This window comes from Apium graveolens, chromosome 10 (genome assembly GCF_009905375.1).
Source record: "Apium graveolens cultivar Ventura chromosome 10, ASM990537v1, whole genome shotgun sequence".
In the NCBI taxonomy this organism is placed as follows: Eukaryota; Viridiplantae; Streptophyta; class Magnoliopsida; order Apiales; family Apiaceae; genus Apium; species Apium graveolens.
Genome location: NC_133656.1, coordinates 96,836,720 through 96,863,548, shown reverse-complemented (window position 1 = coordinate 96,863,548; position 26,829 = coordinate 96,836,720). Strand labels below are relative to the sequence as shown.

At 34.3% G+C, this 26,829-nt stretch overlaps 1 protein-coding gene and 1 non-coding gene across 2 annotated transcripts; both read left to right on the top strand.

Annotated features, from left to right (window-relative positions):
• The first annotated feature begins 10,847 nt into the window (after positions 1 to 10,847).
• Positions 10,848 to 10,952, top strand: LOC141694922 (small nucleolar RNA R71). Its single transcript, XR_012564201.1, has one exon. It is a non-coding gene; the product is annotated as a small nucleolar RNA R71 (small nucleolar RNA).
• Positions 10,953 to 22,150: 11,198 nt separating this feature from the next.
• LOC141692485 (small ribosomal subunit protein cS22) lies at positions 22,151 to 25,204 on the top strand. The gene is made up of 4 exons (XM_074497346.1): positions 22,151 to 22,549; positions 23,911 to 24,012; positions 24,124 to 24,423; positions 24,896 to 25,204. Exons 1-4 carry the CDS (start codon positions 22,235 to 22,237, stop codon positions 24,932 to 24,934), a joined length of 756 nt encoding a protein of 251 aa, XP_074353447.1. The 5' UTR covers positions 22,151 to 22,234; the 3' UTR covers positions 24,935 to 25,204.
• Positions 25,205 to 26,829: the final 1,625 nt, after the last annotated feature.

Genomic DNA, 26,829 nt, shown 5'->3' with positions numbered 1-26,829 from the left:
CATGGGAGTGGATGCACTTGAACAATCTTGCATTCCAAATTTCTTCAGCAAATTTCTGGTGTACTTGATTTGATAAATAAAAGTGCCTTCTTCATTCTGCTTGACTTGAAGGCCCAGAAAATAGCTAAGTTCCCCCATCATACTCATTTGATATCTTGACTGCATCAGTTTGGCAAACTTCTTGCAAAGTCTGTCATTTGTAGAACCAAAGATGATATCATCAACATATATCTGAACCAAAAGTAAGTCCTTTCCATGGTTGAGGTAGAACAGTGTTTTGTCTATAGTTCCTCTATTAAATCCACTTTCCAGAAGAAACTGAGCTAAAGTCTCATACCATGCTCTTGGAGCTTGCTTAAGGCCATAAAGTGCTTTATCAAGCCTGTAGACATGATTTGGATATTTGGGATCTACAAAGCCTGGAGGTTGTTCAACATATACTTCCTCTTCCAATTCTCCATTGAGAAAAGAACTTTTCACATCCATTTGAAAGACAGTAAATTTTTTTGTGAGCAGCATAAGCCAAAAATATCCTTATGGCTTCTAATCTAGCAATTGGTACAACTATTTCATCATAATCCATTCCCTCATATTGAGAATATCCTTTTGCAACCAACCTTGCTTTATTCCTTGTAATTATGACATCACTATCAGTTTTGTTTCTGAACACCCACTTTGTACCAACAACAGATTTGTTCTTTGGTCTTGACACTAGGGTCCAGACTTTATTTCTTTCAAATTCATTTAACTCTTCCTACATTGCTTGCACCCAATCAGCATCTTGAAGAGCTTCTTCCACTTTCTTTGGTTTAGTCTGAGAAAGAAAAGAATTATAAAGACATTCACTTGAAGTAGTTATTCTAGTTCTGACACCTGCATCAGGATTTCCAATAATTAAGTCAGGTATATGTGATTTAGTCCACTTCCTTGCAGATGGAAGGTTTTCTCTAGAACTGGATGCTCCCTCATGATCCATGCCATCTTCATCAACATTTTCTGATGCTCCCCCTGAAACTATGCTCTCTGAGTTGGATCCTTCAGAATTTAAGTTTTCAGAACTATCAGAACTTGGCTTATCAGAACTTGATGAATCAGAACTTGAAGAGCCAGTTGTATGTTCTTATGCTTCTTGAGATGTGGTGGTATCTTCAGTATGCTCCCCCTGCACAGGTGCATCTTTCTTTGACGTAGTCAACACAGTTTCAATAACATCAGAGTTTAATCCATCAGAGTTTGCAGTATCAGGATTTAGACTATCAGGATTTTCAGTATCAGAATTTAAGTCTTCATTGTCGAATCTCAGCTGATCATGATCATCGAAATTTTCAAGTCCAGTAATCTTCTTATCATCAAAGGAGACATTGATAGATTCTGTGACAACCCTTGTTATTAAATTGTAGACTCTGAAGGCTTTTGTGGAAAGTGAATATCCAACAAAAATTCATTCATCAGCTTTTAAATCAAATTTGGATAGTTGTTCAGGGTGAGTCTTAAGAACAAAACACTTGCATCCAAATATATGAAAATACTTCAGATTTGGTTTCTTTTTCTTCACCATCTCATATGGTGTCTTTCCATGCTTGTTAATGAGTGTTGCATTTTGAGTAAAACAAGCAGTCTGCACAGCTTCAGCCCAAAAATAGGTTGGTAGATTTGCTTCATCAAGCATAGTTCGTGCAGCTTCAATAAGAGTTCTATTCTTTCTTTCAATAACTCCATTTTGCTGTGGAGTTCCAGGAGCAGAAAATTCCTGCTTGATTCTATGGTCTTTGCAGAACTCTTCCATTGTCAAATTCTTGAACTCAGTGCCATTATCACTTCTTATTATCTTCACAAAATCTTTGACCAATTTATCTAGTTGCTTGACATGATCAATCAAGATAGATGAGGTTTCACTTTTTGTGTGCAAGAAATACACCCATGTGTATCTGGTGAATTCATCCACTATGACCATAACATATTTCTTCTTTGCAATAGACATGACATTCACTGGACCAAATAGATCTACATGAAGATTTTCTTTGTTTAGCCTTCTGACATGAATCACAAAGGCCATCAGGAGCAAATACTGATTTTGGCAGTCCTCTCACAAGATCTTTCTTGACCGGTTCATTTATATTGTTGAAATTTAAATGAGAGAGTTTCTTGTGCCAATTCCAGCTCTCTTCAATTGATGCTCTACTCGTCAGACAGATTGCAGAACCATCAGTACTTGTTGAAAGCTTGGCTTCATAAATATTACCATGCATGTATCCTTTCAGAACAACTTTGCCTGTAGATTTGCTTACAATTTCACAGTGTTCTTCAAAGAAATCCACATGATAACCTATGTCACATATTTGACTAACACTCAGCAGATTGTGTTTAAGTCCTGAGACTAGAGCTACTTCTTTAATGATGACATTCCCAAGATTGATATTGCCATATCCCAATGTTTTTCCAATGTTGCCATCTCCATAAGAAACACTTGGGCCAGCCTTCTCCACAAAGTCTGATAGCAAGGCTTTATTTCCAGTCATATGTCCTGAACATCCACTGTCCAGAACTAGGATGTTTTTCCTGTTGCCCTGCAATCACAAAGACCACTAATGATTAGTTTTAAGGACCCGGACTTGCTTGGATCCTGTGGCCTTATTAAGTTTGTTAACATTTGCAGCGGATTTAGCATCAGAGTTTATGTTAACGTTTTTCTTATCAGTATTTATACTATCAGACTTTGTATCAGAACTTACACTAGAAGGAACAATGCTAACTTTCTTTAAAGAAGGTTTTATTTGATAATAATCATAGTACAAACTATGATATTCCTTACAAGTGTAAATGGAATGCCATAAACTACCACAATGAAAACAAGGATTTTATGGCCTATATCTAACAGATTGACTCTTAACTCCTTTCTTTGAAGGTAAAGAGTTTATGTTCTTATTCTTCCTGCAAAAAGAAGCCAGATGGTTAGAACTTCCACAGTTATGACATGTTTTTCTAGGAGCATTAGGAACAGGCTTATAATCATTGCTTTTATTTATACCTTCCTTTTCATTCCTATTTTTCCTAGGAGACTTTACCTTGTTTATATTCTTTACATCTTTCAGCTTATGCTTAAGCTGATTCTTTGTCATTAAGCCTACATTTACTTTAGTTGTCTTTTCCTGTTTTAGTTTGTCAGAAGTTAATTCCTCTTTAACTTCTGATTTCTCAGTTTCAGACTTTACAGCTACAAACTTAACAGGTTTTAACTTTGGCTTTTGATTAACAACTATAGGCTTAATATCTACAGTTCCATTATCATTCTTATCATCTCCATAACCTAAGCCCTCTTTCCAGTTTCCACTACTTAACAAATTCTGAGTTGTTCTGCCAGAGTTAGTCCAATTCCTGATAATCTCTCTTTCCTTTTCTAGCTCAGTTTTTAGAGATTCATTCATTTTAAGTACTTCATCCCTAACATAGAAAGCATCATCTCTATCTTTCTGAGTTTGATGGAACTTGACTAACTCTTTTTCTGAATAATCATTCCTCTTTTTACAAGCAAGATTTTCAGAAGTTAATCTTTCATATGTTAAAGTTTATCTCTATAACTAATGAACATGGTTTTAAGATATCTTCTCAACTCATTAATATCATAAGTATGAAAGGCATAAGTAGTTTGAGGTACCTTTAACTCAGCAGCTTTAGGACTGCTATCAGCATTTGCCATATCAGCATTTGCCATCAAGACATAGTTCTCCTCACTTTTAGAATCTGAAGTGTCTGTCCAACTTTTCTTCTTTGTGACAAGAGCCTTGCCTTTGTCACTCTTCACTTTCTTGCAATCAGGAGATATGTGGTCTTTCTCACCACAGTTGTAGCATTTGACATTTGTGTAATCTCCTCTGTCAGACTTCCCTCCTTTGCCTTCAGATTTTCTGAAATTGTTCTTCTCAGAACTTGCACCTTTCCTGGAAAACCTCTTTCCTCGCCTGAACTTCCTATATGCAATCCTTGTGATTCCTTTCACCATAAGAGCACATAGCTTCATCATCTCTTCATCAGCATCCATCTCAGGCAAGCTTTCAGTTTCTGAGTCATCATCACTATCAGAACTTGATGACTCAGTATCAGACTTTGTGATGAGCGCTTTTCCCTTGCCTTGCCTTTCCTTGAGGTAGCTTCCTTGGGGGATTCTTCTTTAGCCTTAAGAGCAACTGTCCTTGACTTTCCTCCTTTCCTCTTGCTTCTTTGTTCCATCTCAAGTTCATGAGTCTTGAGCATCCCATAAATTTCATCAAGAGTTGTTTCTTCAAGATTATAGTTGTCTCTTATAATTGTTGCCTTCAAATCCCAACTTTCAGGAAGAGCTAACAGGAATTTAAGGTTTGAATCTTCAATATCATACTCTTTATCAACTAGTGACAAATCATTCAAGAGTTTGACAAATCTGTCATATAAATCAGTCAATGACTCATTAGGCTTTAAGTCAAAGTGTTCATACTCTTGAGTGAGTATTGTCTTCCTGTTCTTCTTAATCGAATCAGTTCCCTGGCACCTTGTCTCCAAGGCATCCCATATCTCCTTTGCAGTCTTGCAGTTAATTACCCTGTTTGACATTACATTATCAATGGCACTATGCAGCAAGTGTCGTACCTTAGCATCCTTAGCAATTGAAGTAATATTTTCAGCAGTGTAATCACTCTTCTCCTTTGGTACAGACTTTGCTGCTTCACCTGCAACTACAACAATGAGTTTTGTTGGCTTGTGAGGTCCTTCATGGATTCTGTCAAGATATTCTGGATCAGTAGCTTCCAGAAACATAGTCATCCTCACCTTCCATATGGGATATTCAGATGGCTTCAGTATGGGAACTCTGATAGCCTCATATCGACTATGGATTTGAGTCTTTGGTGGTTCTTCAGTTTTGGTGGGCTTGGTTGGAGTTTCTGCTTCAGACATGATTATTTTTGGATCTTAAACTGTTTGTGTGTTAACAGATAGGCTCTGATACCACTTGTTAGGTCACACACACTATAGAAGGGGGTTGAATACAGTGTATAGCACAATCAAATCGAATTCAAATAACACAAGTAACAGAAAACAGACTTTATTCGATGCAATAAACTCTGTTATAATATGGAACTGTCCTCTCTCAGTGATGAACAAATATCATGAGAGCTGTTAAGGTTACAATAAATAATATTCTCGATAATGATAACACTTATAGTGTAAACCCTATGTCTGTGTTTATACATCACACAGTTACAAGATAATCACTAATTGATATAGAATATAATTCTGCTTCCTAAAATATATCAATCAGTTATCTTTTCTTCCAAGTAATCCATTCTTCATAGAATTCCTTCTTCATGCATATCTCTTCTTACGTTTGACTTGATCTTCTTTCCTTTCAATCAGCCGCCTTCCTTATCTAAAAGTTTCCTTTAAGTCCTGATATTATCTCTTGATAAATATCTCCTGAACCTTAAGTACTGATCACTTAAGTTCTGACTTCAGTATAAGTGCTGATTTTAGTTAAGTACTGATTTATCATGTTTAAGTAAGATCTTAAAACTAAACATAAATTATATTAGTCATGACATTATCAAATATATCTAACAATGGTGGTTGATTAAGGATTTAGAGTAAAAACGAAACCCGAGTCGTGAGCGTAACGACGATAAAATGAGCGAAACGTAACCATAAGTTTTCTGCAGAAATACAGAATATATAAACTGTAATTTCTTGAAAAGTAAGACCTGAGAATGATAGATCTTGTTTTAAGGATCATTTAGGCTCTTGAATCGCTTGATTTCGATTTACAGTTCAAAAGTTAAGTCCATTTTAGTGAAAACGATGTACGGGACAAAAACTGCTAGGAATTATGAACTTTGGAAATAGAAATGATCGACTTAATATTATTTAAAAATCATTAATTTTTTACAGAAAGTAATAAATAGAGTTTATTAACTGCCAAAAAAATTTCAAGTAAAAATATTTATTTTTCAATTTTATAAAAATATCGGAGCCGAGGTCACGCGGAGTAAGAACCCCAAACTCAACCCACTACCATTAAACTGCCTTTTCGGGATTTTCACCCCTGTTACCATAAAACCATTTTCAAATAATGTGTTCTAATTTTTTTCTAGATCGCACACGCAAAACGGTGCATCAATTGAGTTAATGGTTTGAGAGAAATCAACGTTTTAGTCAAGAAGCTCCTCGATGTGGTAATATTAATTTTTCGATTTATTAAAAATGTTAGAGTGCGAGTCGCGTAATAGTAACATTCGGTAAAGTCAACTCTAGAAGACTACTTTGACCATCCGTTGCGACCAAGGATTGATACTTATTTCGAGTCAGTCGAATATTAAAAATTATGAAGTACTGTACTTATTAAAAATATAAGTTGGTGACAGGATTAGGAATACTGATTAAAATTATGATATTTGTTGATTAGAAAACCCGGAATGAGAGGAAGTCGGAAAACGTATCTTGGACTTCAAACAGTTTTCAAACCCTACCTTTTAAAACTGTTGTGTTATGTTTGTTTTCAAATAAATGCTATATATACATGATGTTGTATTATGATATTTTACAAATTGTGATTATTAATATCATGCGATATGTTAATGATTTTGGTATATGAATATTACCGAATTTCAATTAATAACGCTAGAGAGTAGCGTTTTATATATGAGGAGTATATTTTAGACCGAGGATCGGTCAGTATAATTTGATGAAAACCCGGAAGTATTCCGGAGGTGTTTTATTTAAGAATATTAACATGTAGAGTTGTAAGACCGAGAGTCAGTCAGTTTTTATAAAGTATAAACCCCGGAATTATCCCGGAGATGTTTTGGGACGATTAGAAATCCGTAGCTATTTTATTCTAAGTGACTCGATGTCCTCTTGCGAAATATTAAAGTACCTCAAATTTTATTTAAAAATGATTTCTAAAGATCGTATTCCCTCAACTCTATTTAAAATTACTCGAGCAATAAATATTATTTCAAATATTCATTTAAAAAGGGAGAAGTATTATCCAACATTTATTTTATTTTTAAACCAATTATTTTATATATATTAAATATTAATATAATTACTTAAACATAAATTAGTTGAGGAATATTATTTCAAATATTCTTTTAAAGAAGAACCATTCAAGGTTTAATTATTTAATAATTATTATTCGATTATTTAGTATTTATTAAATGATTTAATATCATTTAAAAATCATAAAACCTATTTTAAAATATTTTCTGAGTTTCAGAAAATCACATTAATACTTTCAGATCGTCAAAGAATATTATCTCAACATACCTTATATATTTTGACTATAGTTTCAAAAGAAACTCCCCCTTAATCAATTATTTGTTGACAACTGTCAACTCACATTACCTTATGACTTCCTCCGAAAATTCTCGGAAGTACATATATATACATATAAGATGAGTTATTTCTATCAACAAGAAAAATGCTTGGGGAACTTCGATGTGGTTCGAGTTCTCGAGATATGATAGAATTCTTCAAAGGAATTGGAGGGGTAGACTCTAGTACGAAGAGTACTAGGAAGACTATCAAAGGTACCACATGCGAAGGTACTCTTTGTACTCAAGAACTTGTGAAGTATGTGTGTACCCGAAATGGGACATGTAGCCTGAATGCGGCAAGGGTGATAACCAGGATACGAATGTGTCATCCTTCTACTAGTAGAAAAGGTTACTATTTTCTGCATTACTACTGATCATCGTATGTGGTGGCTCCGGTGAATGTCCTATTCTTCCAATCGGAATTGAGATGCAATACCGTAACCCAAGCCTAGGTGCTGGATTTACCATTAAGGTATTTGCAAACTAATAAGTCAATCAAAAAATCGTATTGAAAAGGGTGTGTATCTCCAAGAAAACTACTTTGAATAAATACATATCCTTATACAGATTAATATAATATCTTTAATAGTCTTTTCATACTGTTGATTATTATGGCTAAGCATTATTGTTCACTCTTGCTTTCTTTTAAATGTCACAACACAACAGATTACCAATATGTCGGCGTGGAACTTAGTCACTTGAAATCGTGGGGAGAATCCCTTACAGTTTTGTCTCAGGTGGACCAGAGTATTCAGATAGGTATAAGATGTTAGTAGTAATTATTATAACTTCATGGAAAGATTAGGAATAATTATTTAAGATCATGTAAAGTACATTTGAGTTATAATAAAAGAAGATTACATTTTGTACATCATTTCTAAGGCTATAACTTGTGTATGTGTGTGTGTGAGATTGGGGTCTGTTGGATTATGAAATTAATACAGGTTACACATGATTGAAGGATGGCGTGATGACCCAGATTCCTGACTCCGGATTTGGGGGCGTTACAGAAATGGTATCAAAGCATTAAGTTATAGTACTTAGAGATATGAGTGTTAGGAGTTTGTCTAGATGCGGGATTGCATAAGTGCTCATGTAGAGTTCATCATTGGACTACCGGATGTAGCCCCAATGTGTAGGTTAGGATAAGTGTATATTTGAGGTATTAAAGTGTGACTAATAGAACCATTGGAGATTATCAGAATGATGAGAAGAAGAAAATTAGAATCATATATGATTTGGCAAGGATGTGGATGCAGAACTCGAAGCTGAGTCTCCAGGGCATTTGGGGTAAAGACGGTATTACCAACACCATATGTTCATTTAGATAACACGAGCCTGGTTACTCGTAGTTCCTTATAGGTTGCCCATGAGGGGGCATCACTTGTGAGAACCATGAAGTCTAATTATTAATATACAGTTGAGGTTATTGACCCAAACTAATTGAAGGTGTCATTTTACCAATGAGGAACTGAATACCGTATGAATAACGAATTCAGCAGAGATAGTGTCCGATATACCCTTGAGGATTTTTATTTACATTAAGGAAGATTTAAATATAATATATGAATGTCATCATAAGACGATTACACTACATGATGTTATTAGTGTGCTTAACATATACGGTTATGATGGTTTAGCTCAGAGATCAAGAGCGTCGAGAATTGATGGCATGTCTACAATTAAATGGCGTAAGATTACAACGAGCGATGGTCAGATCTTAGAACCTTCTAAAAGGATAGATCGGTGAGTCCAAAGCGGAATTTTTCAGTAGAAATTAGGTCAGAGACTACGTATATATACTCGTAGACCTTTAATATATTCAGTAACGTATGTTCAGTTACACACACATGCCACCGAACTTATGGATTGCATTGATATCCCTGAGAGATCTATTTGATCTGTTCCCATGGGGAACTGGGCACTTATAATTAGTAACAGATGTGTGTAGCAGGCCCCTATCGGCTTAACAGATGCTTTTGGAATAATTCTGAGAAAGGTCTTCGAGGTAAAATACCGGAATGACAGATATACTTGCGAAAGTCAAGTTAGTAAGCGATTTTAAAATAATGTTGAAAAAGACACTAGTTGAAACATGGAGTTACGAAGATGAAGAGGTGGGATCATCCTCAGACGGATATTTACGAGATTTAGGATAATCAGTGAAATATTTTAGCATCTACTCACTGTCACGCTACTCCTTCCAAACTGTTGATCATTCATATTGCCTTGATAAGTCATATTAGGCAATTCTTTTAGTTCTCTACTTTCAACTTCTGATATGACCAACAACTTAAATCATTTTTCCAAATAAGGACGTACCCAAAGTCTTTGTTGATCCATGAACTTTCATTCATAGATTATGATCTTCCTGTTCGGCTCAGAGCTATTTATACTTTATTTCAATTATCCAAGGAATTTTTAATAAATTTTCCTCATTTCATTGATAAATATTCATAATGAGTATCTTCATTTGATTTTCTTTCATACTTACTCTTCTCAGTCGAGATTTTAAATATTTAACAAATTGTTAAAAATATGGATGATCTAATATCCATAGATTCCTCGAGAATCCTTTTCTTCTATTCGGGAGGAAATTGTATATTGTGTTTCTCCCCTGTATTACCCTCAGGAGGAGTGTGTTCCACAGTTTTCTTCCTCGGTTCCACTTCTGCTTCCTTCTACACTTCTTCTTCAGCCACATTTTCAGATTCTTGAAGTTGAGCTTTTTCTTGGCTTGCAACCTTCTCAGACCTTAATGTAATTTCCTTAACCTGCTCTTTTGCTTCCTTCTTGCCTGACACTTCAGTGTCACTAGGGAGTGTACCAGGTTGTTGATTCAGCAAGGCATTGGAAATCTGCCCAATTTGATTCTCCAAGGTCTTAATAGAAACTGCTTGGCTCTTCGCCTCAACTCCTCCAATTCATATTTTTCATTAGATTGTTATAGTTGGATTTAGTCTTGGTGTGTATTGCAGTTGCTGAAAACCAGGAGGGTTGTAATGTATTACTTTGCTGCATACTACTGATAAGGCTGTTGCACCGTATTCTGAGTGTTGTTCCCGTTGAAGTTAGGATGATTACAGTTGTTGGGATGATAGGTGGCTTGAACTGGTTGTTGAGACCTCTGATAGTTGGTTATGAACTGATCTGATTCACTAGAAATAGCACACTGCTCTGTCTCATGCACACCAGCACAAAGCTCACAGACACTAGTGATCTGATTAAATCTATAATTAGCCAAAGAATCCACCTTCATCGTCAAAACCTTAAGCTGGGTAGCTATAGCAGTAGCTGCATCTACCTCTATAATTCCTGCTACCTTGCCTTGAGTTAGTCTCTGAGAAGGGTTATGGTATTCATTAGCATCCATCAGTTCAATCAAATCATAAGTTTCATCGTAGCTCTTAGCCCATAAGGCTCCACCTGATGATGCATCAAGCATGGCTCTAGAAATCACACCCAAAATCATTATAAAAATAGTTAATGATCATCCAGTCAGGCATCCTATGATGAGGACACTTCCTAAGCATCTCCTTATAACGATCCCAAGCTTCACACAAAGATTCTCTCGATTGCTGCGCAAATTGAGTAAGAGGATTCCTGATTGCAGCTGTCTTCGCCATATGAAAGAATTTAGTGAGAAACTTTTGAGCAAGATCCTCCCACTTGGTGATAGAGTCTGGTGGTAGAGAATTCAACTAGCACTTAGCTTTATCCCTCAGAGAGAATGGGAAAAGCCTCAACTTAATAACATCTTCAGAAACATTGTTGAATTTGAAAGTGTCACAGATCTCGGTGAAATATCTAATATGCATATTGGGATCTTCCATCGGAGAACCCCCAAACTGAACCGAGTTCTGCACCATCTGAATCGTGCTAGCCTTGATTTCAAAAGTGTTAGCCGTGATGGCTGGGCTGATGATGCTAGACTGAATATCATTGATCTTCGGCTGAGAGTAGTTCATCAAAGTCTTTGTATTTGCTTATGGTTCACCCATTGCAACAAGAGCTTCTTCTTTAACTTTCTCATCTTCTACTAAAACTTCTTCCTCCGCTTTATCCAGTGTTCTCTTTCAAGATCGAGAACATGTTTGCATAAATATTCTCTAGAGTACTTGAAAAAGCAACAAGCAAATAAGTAAGTAAACCTCTTCTTCCAACTCACCATTAATGAATTCACTCTTTACATCCATTTGATACACCTTAAAATTTGAGTGTGCGGCAAATACAAGAAAGATCCTTATTGCTTCAAGTCTTACAAATGGAGCAAAAGTTTCATCATAATCAATTCCTTCTTCCTGTGAGTAGCCTTTTGCAACCAAACTTGCTTTGTTCCTTGTTACAATTCCATTTTCAACCATTTTGTTCCTGTACACCCACTTTGTTCCAATTATGCTTCTGTTCTTTGCCGCAGGAACCAAATTCTAGACTTTGTTTCTCTCAAACTGATTTAGCTCTTCTTGCATGGCAGAAATTCAGTCAGGATCAAGTAGAGCTTCCTCGGTTTTCTTAAGCTCAACTTGTGAAAGAAAGTATGCGTGTAGACATTCATTTGTAGTTGCACTTCTAGTCTTTACTCCAACATTTGAATCACCAATAATTGCATCTATTGTGTGACTCCTATCCCATTTCCTGGTGTGATTTTGTTGACTTGAATTTTCTGCATTTTATTCACCATTGGCATAAATTGCAGAGCTTTCTCCTCTTTCTCTCCCTGAGTTTGTGCCATCAAATTCAAGTGTTTGAGATGAGTTTTCATTCTCAATTCACTTGCTCAGTTAAGTCTTCATTCATTCTGTTGCTTATGTTAATCTCAGCTTCATCTTCAGAATTACTATCAATGTGTAGATTTTCAAACCTAAGGGCTTCAGCTTCATTCTCATCAAGGCATTCCAAGCCTGGACACTTGTCATCATCAAAGATAACATATGTTGTAATATCCCATATTTTCAGATATTATCATTATTATTATTTGGAATTATTTATGTGATTTTATGTGAATTTTGGTGAATTATCTGATAAGTGGAATTGATGTTTGGGTGTTTATACGTGATATTATTTGAGTATTTGAATTTTTATATGTCCAGAATAAAATATAGATAATTGTGATATTTTTCTGGTAATTTTTGGAGTGTTATATGATTTTATAATGATTTATGTATTATTAAATATTTTCTGAATAATTACCAAAATTATTTTATAAAGCCGGGAATCATCCGACTTTAACCGTTTTTGCGTTTTTACAACCCGAAACTCTTCCGAAAACTCCTTCCTAACCTAATCTGATAATTCCGGACATTTTCCGTGTTTTAACTTTTTCGATCCGGATTACGGTTTGACCCGTGCGCGGCTCGGCGCAATATTTTCGATACGATAGTTATTTCGGTAATCAATAAAACCCGTATTTTCGGGAGATGGGATATTTTTACGTTATTTTCGTATATAGTATTTTATAAAAATCCCGGTTTTGATGATTATTCAAATATGGTATTAAATTGTATCATTTTTATAGTTACTTAGCAGCTAAGTAATCTATTTTCGGATATTTATTTGCATAAATACTTGGATTGTCTCTAAAATTGTTTTTATGGTTTTATAATTACAATAATTATATTTGGGATTTTATAAAATTTAGAAATCAATATTTCATCAATTATTTAGCCCTGTATGATTTTTAGATTTCATTTATTTGTAAAATCCGTATTTAATTCCAAAATTCTTCAAAAATTATGAAACTCATATTTATTTAAGTTTGAAATATTCTGAGAATTTCAAAATTATTTTGGGAATTTTTAGGATTAATTTTAACCGCGCGTTGAATCGTTTAATTGATAAAAGCGGGTATAAATTGCGTTTCAAAAATTATTTTAAAATTTCGAAATTTATGTTTTTATAAACTTCGGGATATTTGTAACATTTTAAGACTATTTTTGTGATTTTATGAATTTGTTTCAAGTGCAGCTCGGTTCGTTAAATTGTGTAATGCGGGTATAACGCGCAAGTCAAAAATGCTTTAAAAATTATAAAAATTTTATTTTATTAGTTTTTAATTATTCTGAGAATTTTAGAATTTGTTTGGTAATTTTCTGATTTTATTTACCGGCGCGTTTATTCAATAAGTTGAGAAATGCGGGGCAAAACAAAATTTTCAGATATAAATAAGGATATGTTGCTGTGATCTGTTAAAAAAAAAAAAAAAAAAAAAAAAAAAATGAGAAAACGTGGCAGGAGGCCACCACCCCCACCTGCCACCCCTGTAAACAAAACCCCCCCTTATTTCCCTACGCATCAGACCCCCACCCCCTGTCTCTCTCTTCTTTGCTTCACTTCTATCTCCTCTGTATATACTTTTTAATTTTCAAAAATTCATATCTTACAAACCGTTCATCCAAATTTCAATTATTATATATATAAACGATCAGCGTTTCGATACCTACGCATAGGTATATATATTGCAAGGTTTTAAGAAGAAAATTTGCAGGGCATATTTCCGTTATATTTCTGTTTTAATTTATTTTCGGGGCGTAGAAAAAGAGTTTGGAGGTGGTGATTACTCCACATGGCATCTCAGCGTGTATATATCTATTGCTATTAATTTCGGATTTTTCTGGAGATATTTTCCGGACATCAGATTTTCTCTTCGGGGTGATCAGAATTTATTTTGGGTAACGATTCCGAAATTTCGCCTTCGTACTTATGTATATTATAGCATGTTAGTGTTTATATATTTATTTCATAATTTTTAGAAATTGTTGGAGAAGTCACTTTTGGTCCGAGTTTTGGTTCAGGTGGCCGTGTTATTCATTTCTGGAGTGTTTATATGCGTAAATATAAATTATTGTGTTGATTGTTGTTGGTTGTGTCGATATGATATCGACTGGCAGTCCGAGAAATAGAGGAGGTGCTGTCCGATTTCCAAGAAAATATTATTTTTAGTTCTGAAGATTATTATTTTTATTCTTATTCGAAAATAAATCCAAATTATTTAGTTAATGAATTTTAATTGATTATTTAATTCGAGTTAATTATTTCTTATGATTTAAAAATTCTGAAAAAATAGTTTGAGCTTTAAAATATTATTTTAAATTATTTTTCAAGCTCAATAATTCTTATAAAATTATTTTCGAGTGTTCGAGCCCTATTATTTAGTTATAAAATGATTCGGTGAATGTTTTTATTCCGAAAAATATTCAAAAATTCATAATAAATTAATCGTTCGTCCGTTTAATACGAAACGAACGCGTACAGACTCAGAAAAATATTCTGCTTTCAATAAAAATACTTTCGAGACCCAAATCATTTTGTTTCGAAAGGTCGCTTGTTTTACAAGTTATTCTGAGTCGATTATTGATATATAAATCACATTTTTGATCTGATTTTAGTTTTAAACATACCGAATCGAACCTTTTGACAAATCGAGGGATGTGTGTTATAAATTATGTGATACATGAGTTATGTATTTACATGCTATGTGAATTACGTGTATATGTGGATCAAGAGTCCTGTATTTGTCTGTTATATTTATGTGCGGGTTATCGTATGGGTAGACGATAGGCTTTTGACGCGTAGTTCGTCGAGTGGTTATCGTTTAGACGATTAAAGTTATATCTTTTAATTATAGATGCGGATCTCTCGAGTTGATCGGGACAAGACGTTGGATAAGGAATGAGATGGAATGGTATTGGGTATCTGGCTTCTAGCAATCGCAGGAGCAGCATATCGGTGAAGTGTTGAAAAGAAAGACGGTGATACTTTAAGACAGAATGTCAGAATAGATGCGTCATTGCGAGTGTGACTAACTGCTAAAACCCAAAGGCAAGTGCCCTAACCTCACTTATCATTCAAGTGACGTTTAATTCGATTCATATTATGCAAGTATTTCTATCATCACTTATTGTTCAAGTGATCTTTATTTTGAATCGTATCATGCAAGTACACTAACCTCACTTATCATTCAAGTGACGTTTAATTCGATTCATATTATGCAAGTAACCCCTGACTTCACTTATCATTCAAGTGATGTTTATTTCGAATTATATTATGCAAGTATTGTTTTCCCTATTCTCAGTTTAGAATCGATAAACATATCGCTGAATTAAATAATTCTGTTTATGCAAGTATTCCCGAACTTTCTTTTAAATACTGCAAATATTTATTCGCTCCTATTCTAAGTTCAGAATAGTTAACTGTTTTACATTTCGCTGCAATTACTCTTATTTATGCAAGTTCCTTTCACTATTATTTCTTTATCATCGATGGCTCTCTTGAGCAAGTACCCAAAGTGATTTGACATCAAAATACTCCACGGACTGGATGGTTACTATATATATATATATAAGGACCAGTGATGAGCTGGATCCTATGGGCCGGAGATGGACCGGACCCTTTAGGCCATAGTTGCCTGAGTACTCCTAATGTTGGTTGGGTCTATGCAGTTGGGTATAGATCCGCACTATCTCCTGACTGATCAGCAGGTTATAGTGCATATGTTGGTTTCTAGTGTTCAGTCCAATTTATTGTTGTTCGCCATTAATGGCATTCCCTCTTGAAGTAAAATGTGATTATGGGTTAAAGTTATTCTTTCTTAGCCCTCAGTTTCGGGAAATTACAGTGTTTATAAATGAATTCGAGGTTCAGAGTGTTGCTGCAGCATTTGTTGCTCAGTGATATTTAGAATCTTGAATGAATTGGGATTTTCTTAATTATTCAACCCGTCCTTATCAGGCTGGTTTAGCAGGCTAAGTCTATGGAAACTTAGTCGATAATGATGGATACTGAATAGTTAGGTTAATAAGTCTTAATTTCAAGAGTTCGGTTTTGAGTAAAGTTTATGATTCATTCCATGATCAATGTTTCATGTTATTGCGGTTTACGATATTTCCGTAAACACTGTTTTTACGAGTTTTATTCTCGTCAAGATTCAAAGTATTGCCGAAGCATATCGCTCAAGAATATCAAAAATGGTTTTGAATACAATTAAGGAATTAAATCTGGGATTCCTCAACTAAAATTTTATGATTCAGCAACTATGATTTTAAAAATGTTTTGCTCTAATGCAGATGTTGGTTTTATATCAAAACGACCCTATATATGCTATAATTAACTTGCTGAGCATTTCTTTCGCTCATACTTGCCTGTTTTTAAATTTAACCTCCAGTGAGGATTAGCTCGTGCTGTTTAACTCCGTAATTCAAGGAAGCAAAGAAGAAGCTCTTGGAAGGTGGTTGGTCCAGGGTTTGCGGACTAGTGTAAGTTTTATTATGTAAAGTTGTTTATGTTATATTATATTATATTATAGTTTTGTATTTTATTTGGGCCTAGTATACTTCATTTCGAAGTTATACTAGTGGGTTTAGTTTTGAGTTGGAATTTGTTGAAAAGAGTTTTAAAAGAAAGTGAACAATTTATTTGTGGAATTTGGATATCTTGTTTCTAGAACTGTAACCTTAAAAGATCTTGGAGTAGTTTGGGGTCATTTATGATAAATATCTTCCGCTGGCATTTGTTTATTGATTTAACAGGTTAATTTGGGATTGAGGTTTCATAGTGACGACCAAATCTCTTGACCCCGGATTTGGGGGCGTTACATATGTGCTCTCCATAATTTTCTTTTGTTCAAGCATATAAACTCTGTAGGCAGTTCTCTCCAATGAATTTCCTAGAAAAATTGCTTCAAAAACTTTAGAGTCAAATTTTTCCACATATTCAGAGTTAGCTTTTGGCACAAAGCACTTGCTTCCAAACACATTCAGGTGCTTCACAATAGGCTTCCTTTTTGACAAAATTGAGTAAGGTGACTTGCCAATACTTTTGTTGATAAGATATCTATTTTGAGTGTAGCATGCAGTATTGATAGCTTCCTCCCCCCATTTAGAAGGAAGGGTCTAAGGTTTTGGGTCAGATATAAGACTTTCAGTCAAGAAGCAATCCCTAAAACTTGTTAGCAAATTGGCATCTTGCAGCATTGTTCTAGCAGCCTCAACTAGAGTTTTATTTTTCCTTTCAACTACCCCATTTTGCTGAGGTGTTCTTGTAGTTGAGAACTCTTGAACAATACCCTGGTCTTTGCAGAATTCATTTAAGATTGCATTCCTGAATTATGTGCCATTGTCACTCCTCAATCTTTTCACACAGTTTTGATCTTCAGCCTGCTTCTCAATCTTTTTTATGTGTTCAATTATGATATGTGGAGTTTCATCCTTTGAATGCATAAACTCTACCCATGTATACCTTGAGTAGTCATCCACCATCATAAGCGCATATTTCTTTCTAGAAATAGATAAGACATCCAAACAGGTCCATGTGAATAAGTTGCAGTGGTGCACTTATGTTATTCATAATTTTGCTTTTGTGACTGGACCTTTTTATTTTGCCTTTTTGACAAGCCTCACAAACTTCATCTTGAGCAAATTCCAGATTTGGCATATCTCTCAGTAATTCCTTTTTCACCAGGGTGTTGATTGCTTTGTAATTCAGGTGAGAGAGATTCTTGTGCCACAGTTTACTTTGCTCAATAGATGTCTTGGTGTAGAAGCAACATATATCATCCTTATTTGCTGAGTATAAATCTGTAACAAACAAGCTTCCTTTTCTTGCTCCTTTCAAAGCAACTTCACCATTCTTTTTGTTGATAATTGAGCAGTCTACTTTGTCAAATGAAATCTTGAATCCTTTATCTGTGAATTGGCTGACACTCAGGAGATTCACCTCAAGACCAGCTAATAGTGTTACATCTTTAATGACAACATTCCCAGAAATTAACCTGCAATATCCCATTGTGAATCATTTATTGTTGTCTCCAAAAGTCACCAACGGGCCATCTATCTCCTCAAATTGTGATAGCAGGGCCTTATCACCTGTCATATATCTAGAGCATCCATTGTCAATGATCTATATGACTCTCTTCATTTTGCCCTACATACAATGGGGATTAAATGTCTTTAGCTACACAGGCAGTGTTGGGTAATTTCTTCTTCTTAACAGAAGTTGCAGAAGTAGAATTTGATGATTCATAAAGAACATTGTTCAATAATTGATTTGCATTTTTCCTTTTTGCTGTAGATCCAAGGTTAACTTTTTTGAGATCTACTCTCAGTTATGACAACTTTTCATCACTTTCATATTGCAAGGGATACAATCAAATTTATCACAAAATGAGTAGGGATCCTCAGCCTTTGCTTCATTGTATTTGCATGCTCCCACTTTTGGCTCACTAACAGCCTTTTTGCAAAGGTGAGTTAGGTGATTTTTTGAGCCATACTTTTGACATTGTTTCTTGGGAGCATCTGCAACAAATGTAAAATTATTGTTCTTATTCACTCCAATTTTCCCATTTATGTTCTTCTTCTTCTTTCCTATATTCTCAGTCTTGATTTCCTTGATTGGTGTCTTAGAAACTTGATTGACCATGGGCTTCTTCTCAATTTCAATAGTGGGAGTGGCTTCTTCATTTTTCTTTTCACTATTTTCATTTCCAAGTTCGTGCTTGATGACCAACTCAACCTCACTGAAATTAACTTCACATGCCTTAAACAAAGGTGCATCAACTTTCCTCAGTATTAATGGGACATCTTGATCATTAATTATTTTACCTTTGTCACCTTCACTTTTCTTATTGTTTTTCAAGACATCATAGTCCAAACCAATAGCTATATTAGCACAGGGTTTGTTCTTCTCATGGTATTGTCCTACCAACTGAGATGCATTTCTGAAAAACTTCAATTTCACCTCTTTCTTCTCCAACTTTTCCCTCAACACAACTTCAATTTCACTTGCACACTTAAGCTTATTTTTTAGATATTCATTTTCTTGCTTGACTGTTTCAAGATCAACAAGTTGCAGTTCCAATTCTTGCTTTTCAGTCTCAAGCTTCTCATTTGTCTCTTTTATTTTTGTCAGTCTACTAACTTCGTCAATAGCTGCCACCATGCTTGTGTGGATATGAAACATCTCTACACTCATCTTTTCAACAGTTTTTTTATATTGACTTGTATCTAAATCAAAAGTGGTTAGAGTTAGTACCTCTGATTTTGAAGAGGATGATTCTCCATGCTCAAGAGCCATGAGTGCATAATTTCCAAATTCTTCTTTGTCATCATCTTCAACATTGTCATCCCAACTTTTACCTTCAACTATATAAGCCTTTCCCTATTATTTTTTCAAGAGAGTTTCATACTTTGCTTCCAATTCCAAATAGGCTTTATCCTTCTTCACTTTCTTTGGATTCCTACACTCAGTTGCAAAGTGGCCCAATTCTTCACAGTTAAAGCACCTTATTTTTAATTTGTCAACATATCCAATTTTGTAACCACCTTTGCTAGCTGAGTTTAATTGATTTTTTGATTTCCAGTTGTTGCTATTTGAGGACTATCCCTTGTTCTTGAAAAACATTGGCTTTTTGACCCCGATGTTAGAGAATTTTCTATCGAGGTAAGTCATAAATTGATCCATCTCATCTAGATCATCAAGAGTGTAGTATTCATCTTTCTCTAGCTCCAAAATAACTTGTTTCTTGCTCAGCAACATGAATGACTGTAGTTTGAGCATCTTGTTCATCTTCACTTGCTTCACTATCATTGACCACTACGACACTAGATCCATCAACCACATGTCCTTGATTTGCCTTCAATAACTTTCTTTGTAATATCTCAAACTCAAATGTTTTCAAGATCCCATATGGGACTTCCAGTGTAATTGTGCTCAAGTCTGTTCCTTCTCTAATAGCTTATATTTTCTGTTCAAAATGGTCAGGAAGGGCAAGCAAAAAATTTAGGTTAACCTCCTCAGCTTCATAATATTTATCATGAAGTTGCAAGTCATTTATCAATTTATTGAATCTTTCAAGAACTTTAGTAATTCCTTCTTTAAGCTTTGCCATGAAATCCTCATACTGAGATACCGGTATTCTCCTTTGATTAGACCTCACTTCTTCTGTACTCTCACACAAATTTTAATCATCTCCCAAATCTGTTTGGTTGTGTCACAGTTGACAATTTTGTTGTACATAACATTGTCAAGTGACTCTATCAGTATTGGTTGCTGGCCATTATCCAAAGAGACTTTTTCCTTTTCAGGCTCACTGTATTTTGAGGGGTATTTAGGGACAAAATGAGCTGGAATGACCATATCTCCATTAGTAGATTCATCAACCCTTTCCATGGGAATAAATGGACCATTCTTGAGAATCTGGATGTACACGAGATTGGTCATCCTTATAAATAATATCATCTTCTTTTTCCACAGTGTATAGTTAGCTTTGTCAAAGGATGATATCTTGATGCTACTTAACTTTTGTGCACTCATTCTTCCAAGATCTTTATCTATTTACTTTCAGATTTTTCTTTGATACCATTTGTTAGATATTGAATACAACACATGGGTGGTAAATGTGTTTCTTGGATTTTTAGCCTTTTTAAACTTGTTTGGATTTTAGGTGAATAAAGCAGTTTAGAGTTTGCAGAGATATTGTTTTAACGGAAATAAACAACAAGCACAATACATTCAAAACTCACCTAATTTTTATTAAATTAAGTTGGTATTGATATAAATTTTGTGTTCTTAAAACAATAAGAACTCAGATTCTTCCTTGAGAGAATACAAGAAATTTTTTAATCTGTTTTGTTACTTGTGAACTAAGGACCAGTACTTACTTTATAGACTAGCAACACGGGTTTACAAGACTTGCACTAAAATGTACTAAACCACTTTCTAAAATAACCTTTTTCTATTTCCATTTCTAGCTTAACAAATCTGTGCAGAATCTTGCAGGTCTGTGACCATCATTTATCCAATTAATCTTGACCCTTGATCTTGTATTTTCTAAGCTACTTTGTAGACTTTTCAATTTAGTTGACATATTGTTTGTTGACTGATAATCTTGAATCTTGAACTTGTCTACATTCTGTATTTGAGAAGCATGTCGAGATCTCCATTTTGTTCTATAGAGAAGTGACATCTCGATAAGTATAATGACTTATCGAGGTATACTTGACTTGTCGAGGTCTCTAGATCCTTACATGTGAAATGACTTGTTGATAGTCTGAGATCTCTACATGTAAAAATGACTTGTCGATATATCTGAGATCTCTACATACACATTTTGACTTGTCGATATCTTTGATATCTCTATATGAGAAATTGACTTGTCGATATCTTCAATCCTTCACATCTTCATTTGACTTGTCGATATCTCTGAGTTTTCTACATGCAGAAATAACCTGTCGATATCTCCAGTTCTCTACATCTTCATTTGACTTGTCGATTTCTCTGAGACTTCTCTATAAGCCATTTTGGACTTCTCGATAAGTCATTCTGGACTTCTCGAATAACTTTTCGATATAACTTGATCTGTGACTTATCGATATCTTGACTTAGAACATTTTTCATAGAACATTTTTATTCAATTCCAAACTTCTACGCTTTTCTCTGAGGCATGATCATGACTTGATCTTCTTCTAGAGTTTGTTCCTTAGCTTGAATTTATTCACAGAAAAATCCTCCGATCTAATCTTCTAATCTTTTTATTGACTCAAGAAATACAATACATAATACAAAATTAATTATCAAACAACTAAATTTTAGGGTTATGAATATGACTTGGTGTTGTTAATATACAAACACATCTTGCACTACAATACCTAATAGTAAAATATTAAAAACATGTAATAGTAATTAGTAAATGATTAATGTGAGCCCTTGAAAGCTGAGATGCTTCACAAAATGGTCAATTCTCTTCTTCTTCTTTTTTTAGAAAAGGGCCATGTTCGAAGATTTACTCTATGAATATAGGAAGTAAAACCAAGAATTACATTCAAAACTAGATAAAGTGATAAACCCCTTCTCTCCTATTTGTCTCTCTTCTTATCTGTCCACTCAAACACCAACAAAAAATGGCTACATTTTCCTCAATTTGGTCACCCAATTTCCTCCAAATCCCCAAACCATTAACAACCAAACAACCCCTTCAACCCTCCAAAGTTCTTGTCAACATTTTTCACTCACACCCTTCTCATATTTCTCACAGATTTGCTGTGTCTTCTCCTCTCAAGACAAAAAGACTCTCTGTTGTTGCTGAAGAAACTGCTTTGGTCACTAAGTCTTCTGATGCTGAGAGGAGGCTTTATGTGGGTAATATTCCCAGGAATTTAAAGAATGATGAGCTTCAGAAGATTGTTGAAGAGCATGGTGCTGTTGAGAAAGTTGAGGTACTGCATTTTGTCTCTTGATTGAATTGATGAATTTCTTGAACTCTGGTTGTTAAAGTTTGAAGCTTTAGACTTATTATTGTTTTTGATTGAGTTGTAGCTGAATTTGTTGAATAATTTTGGTTAATTGGTATATGAGGGATGAAAAAGAGTAGTAGGTTGTTAAAGTTTGAAGCTTTAGTCATTTGAGCTGCAAGAATATTTTCTACTCCATGTATGGATTTTGTTATAGAGATTTCAGTGACCCTTTAAAGAATAGTGAAAGACAAAATGAAAAAGGAGTTTTATTGTTTGCGGTTAGGAGGGGCAATTATGGGCCTTGTTTGTAGATGTGTGGATATAGTGTTCTTGGACTTTTTGAAGTTTGATGCAAATGATAATGTGGGCTTAAAGAGATAAAATTTCTTTCATTGAGTAATTTTGGGTGTTGTTCGGATTAATCGAGTTGTGCCATTTTGGGTATTGTATCTGTATTGAAAACTGTATAGATGGTATTGAGTTTAGTTCGATTTGGGTTGTGGGGCATCTTTGACATTGCACTCCTGCTATGTGCAGTTCACTGTGTTTGTGTTTACAGTAAAGAATCACAACTAACTCACTAATGGAAGAACAACTCAGAGAAGTTATGGTTTTGATATGCTTATGCTGGGAATTGTTTTGTTGAATGTTAGGTATTGTTTAGGCTTCTCGGTTTTTTGCTGGGCAAATGTTTGGATAACCATTTGCATTAAAGAAAAAGAAAAAACTTGTGTCAGTGAGAACCATAGAAAGAGACTAAATAATTAAGATAAAGCATTGTGCTCACACCTAACAGGCCGCATCTGCTGCTTGATCTTTCTTTAACAGTAATCTGGTTCACTTTCCATATTTCACAAAAATGAACTGAAAAAAAAGGTCTCCAATAGGAGTTCACTTTAGGTAGCAGGTAGTGAGTTTGTACATTCTCTGTTTTGGTACATTGTAGTTTTAATTCTCGTGCCTATATTGCTGATAGGATAAAGCATAAAAATATAGATGCTCAATTGCGAATGTTATCAGATACCATTTTGCTGCAAAAGTTCATAAAATCATTAAGAGAAATATCACAACTTTAAGAGAAGGAATAAATTCCATAGTAATGCTATAGCTTTCTATGAAAATTAGATAGTTGTCGGTGGAAAAAAGGGGTATAATACCTTAAATCGTTATTTGTGGAACTTGTGCATTGCCAAGTTTATTTCCTTTGTCTTTGAATGAAGATGCCAATGGCAAATTGTCATGCAGTTTGAAGTTACTAAATATTCTGCAATTTATTGTTTTCATTTTGAACTATGTATTATTCAACTTGTTAGAGTTAAAAACTTTTCCTATACCAAGTATAGGTCATGTTTGATAAATATTCTGGAAGGAGCCGACGGTTCGGTTTTGCTACAATGAAAACTGTCGAGGATGCAAATGCCGTGATTGAGAAGCTTAATGGCACAGTAAGCATTCGACTGTTTGTATCAGTAACATTAAAAGTCATGTCTTTCTGATTTATGTTTCTAATTTTATAACTGTTTAGAGAAAGAAATAATATTTATATTTGCTGGTAGGAAATCGGAGGGCGTGTGATCAAAGTAAATGTAACAGAAAAACCCTTGTCAATTCCAGATTTTTCACTTCTTCAAGCCGAAGAAACTCAATTTGTTGACAGCCCCTACAAAGTTTACGTAGGTAATCTTGCCAAGGAAGTAACTTCTGACATACTAAAAGAATTCTTCTCGGAGAAGGCTAATGCTGTGAGTGCAAAGGTATCTCGAGTTCCAGGGACCTCAAAATCCAGTGGATATGGGTTCGTTTCATTCTCTTCAGAGGAGGATGTAGAAACAGCTGTCTCATCTTTAAATAACGAGGTAAGCTCGCAACCCCTACCAAACCTAGTCGAAGTAATATTGCCTTATAAACCATCAATATATTGTTGTTTATCTTTATATCTCCTCTTAAAGGAAGTTCATCTAAACAAAATTTATGTGCTGTACTTGGTATGTACCTGTGAATGTTTGGAACCCTAAGCTTTTACTATCTGTACACACCCCTCCACTGAAGTTGTAGTGTGGAGTGGAGTGCCCCAAATTTCTTATGCAGTTCCCAATGTTGGTACAATTAAGAGCAATAGCTAGGGATGAGGTTTGGGGTTGCGATATGTCATTTAGAGATTGATTGGGTCTTTGTGATTATGTAAGCATCATTGTCTTTCGGTTACAGAGTGTTTTAAGTTTGTATATAGTTGTATAAAAGATTAATCTAAATATCAATTATCAGGAGTGTTTAAGTTGTCAAGTCATTATCAGATTTATTGGCTCATTATCATTTCTTCTTATGCAGTTGCTCGAAGGGCAGAAAATCCGTGTAAATAAGGCATAATTTAGTTGGCATGAGAGTTCGAGAAATTTTGGTATAACCATCAACACATCAGATGTTTGTTGCAGAAGAATCAAACAGAGATGGCAATGTTAAATAGAATGATGTTGGTTGTATTCTGATTAGATATTTAAACATATCTGTGTCACAAAATTAAGATATCAAGCCTAGTCAGGCCTGTTTATATTGGTGTAGATTTTGGCTGAATATGGAGCTGAATCAATTTTTATCTTGTACTTGTTACTTATTTTATGTTTAAAACTCATTGGCAGATATCATAAATTTTCAACTAGTAACGTAATCCCAAGTATGTAACAAGACCTCTTTAATGGTTAAATGAATAGGTAGGTGTTCAACGAACCTTCCCAGCATGCAATACAAACTCTAAGCAGTATTTGTCAAGGACTTTATCAATTGTTTTTGAAAATTTTAAAATGTTATCTTTTATTTTGGTGAACTGTGAAGTTATTAATTATATAATAATTGTATATCAATTAAGCAAAGATTATTATTAAACACAATATTATTTATGCATTTGACTGTTCAAAATATATGGTGAATTTGACAGTTATTATTTATGCATCTTTTGTCGATATTGATAAATTTTGAGATATTTATAATTTGTTGTGGAATGTGAGACTAAGAGGGGTGTATTCAATCAAGATTTTAAATGATTTTTTTGGATTCTTGAAATGAAGAAATATTCAATTTGGATTTTAAAAAATCATTTGAAATGTGATGGTATTCAATATAGATTAGAAAAAAATTTTTTAAAATCTGAGTTTATACCATTTATATTTTAAAATGTCTACTGAAATTACGGTATTTAATTTGAATTTTTAAAAATTCATTAAAATCTGATGGTATTCAAAAATCCATAGACTTTTTTTTATTTGAAAAAGTTGTGATTTTTAATGGATTTGCAACGATTTGTGGAAAACTTCACAAAATCAGACTCTGCAAGATTTTTTCATTAATTACGTCAAAATCCACGGATAATTAAAATCAACAAAAATCTTCTAAAATCGATAATTATTATCAATCCTTTAAAATATGAAAGGAATACACCCCAAAAACCTAAACTTTTGACTCATTAGAGTATCTCCAACCATGACCTGCTGTTAGCTAAAAATCCTATGTGGCACTTAAATATAGATATTAGGTAAAAAAACAACACTCCAACCACATCACCTATTAGTAAAAAAAATTTAGATATCATTCATCTGATCTTCTATATTTGTTGAATCTGTAGGCATTAGCTATGTCTTCCACATCATATTTAGTTAATGTTTAAACCTTAATCTACACATTAATATATTAATACATACGCATACACATTAATACATACATATATTTATATAATATTTAATACATAAATATTAAAATTATTATTTTATATATAATATTTTTAATTTATAAAATATTAAGTGTGAAAATATTGTTATCTTATTAACAGAATTTATTAATTACTTTTAACAAACAATATATATATATATATATATTATAGGGAGAATTTCGTATAACAGTGTTGTGGAGGTGAATGGGCGGAACAAAGATCAAGGACAGTGTTTGAGGACGGAGGAAGGTTGTTTAGTGGTGGTTGAGCTTGTATGTTGACTCCTTAAGAAAGAATAGGGTTTGTTATTCTCTATCAAGTGTCGACTCATGTCTCATACAAGGGCCTACGTACCCTATTTATATGGATCAAGCCTCACGTAGTTCTTGGGGAACAAGTCACGTAGGCTAGGGTTAGGGTTCTCCAACCCGTGTAGCCCAAGCCCACGATAAAGTCAGGCCTTCAGCCAATCAGTCACGTAAATCTCAACCGGCTCCACGCGCTTCCTACAATCTCGCGGCATCTCCGCACTTCTTCCCGTAATTGTAGGAATAACCCGTGT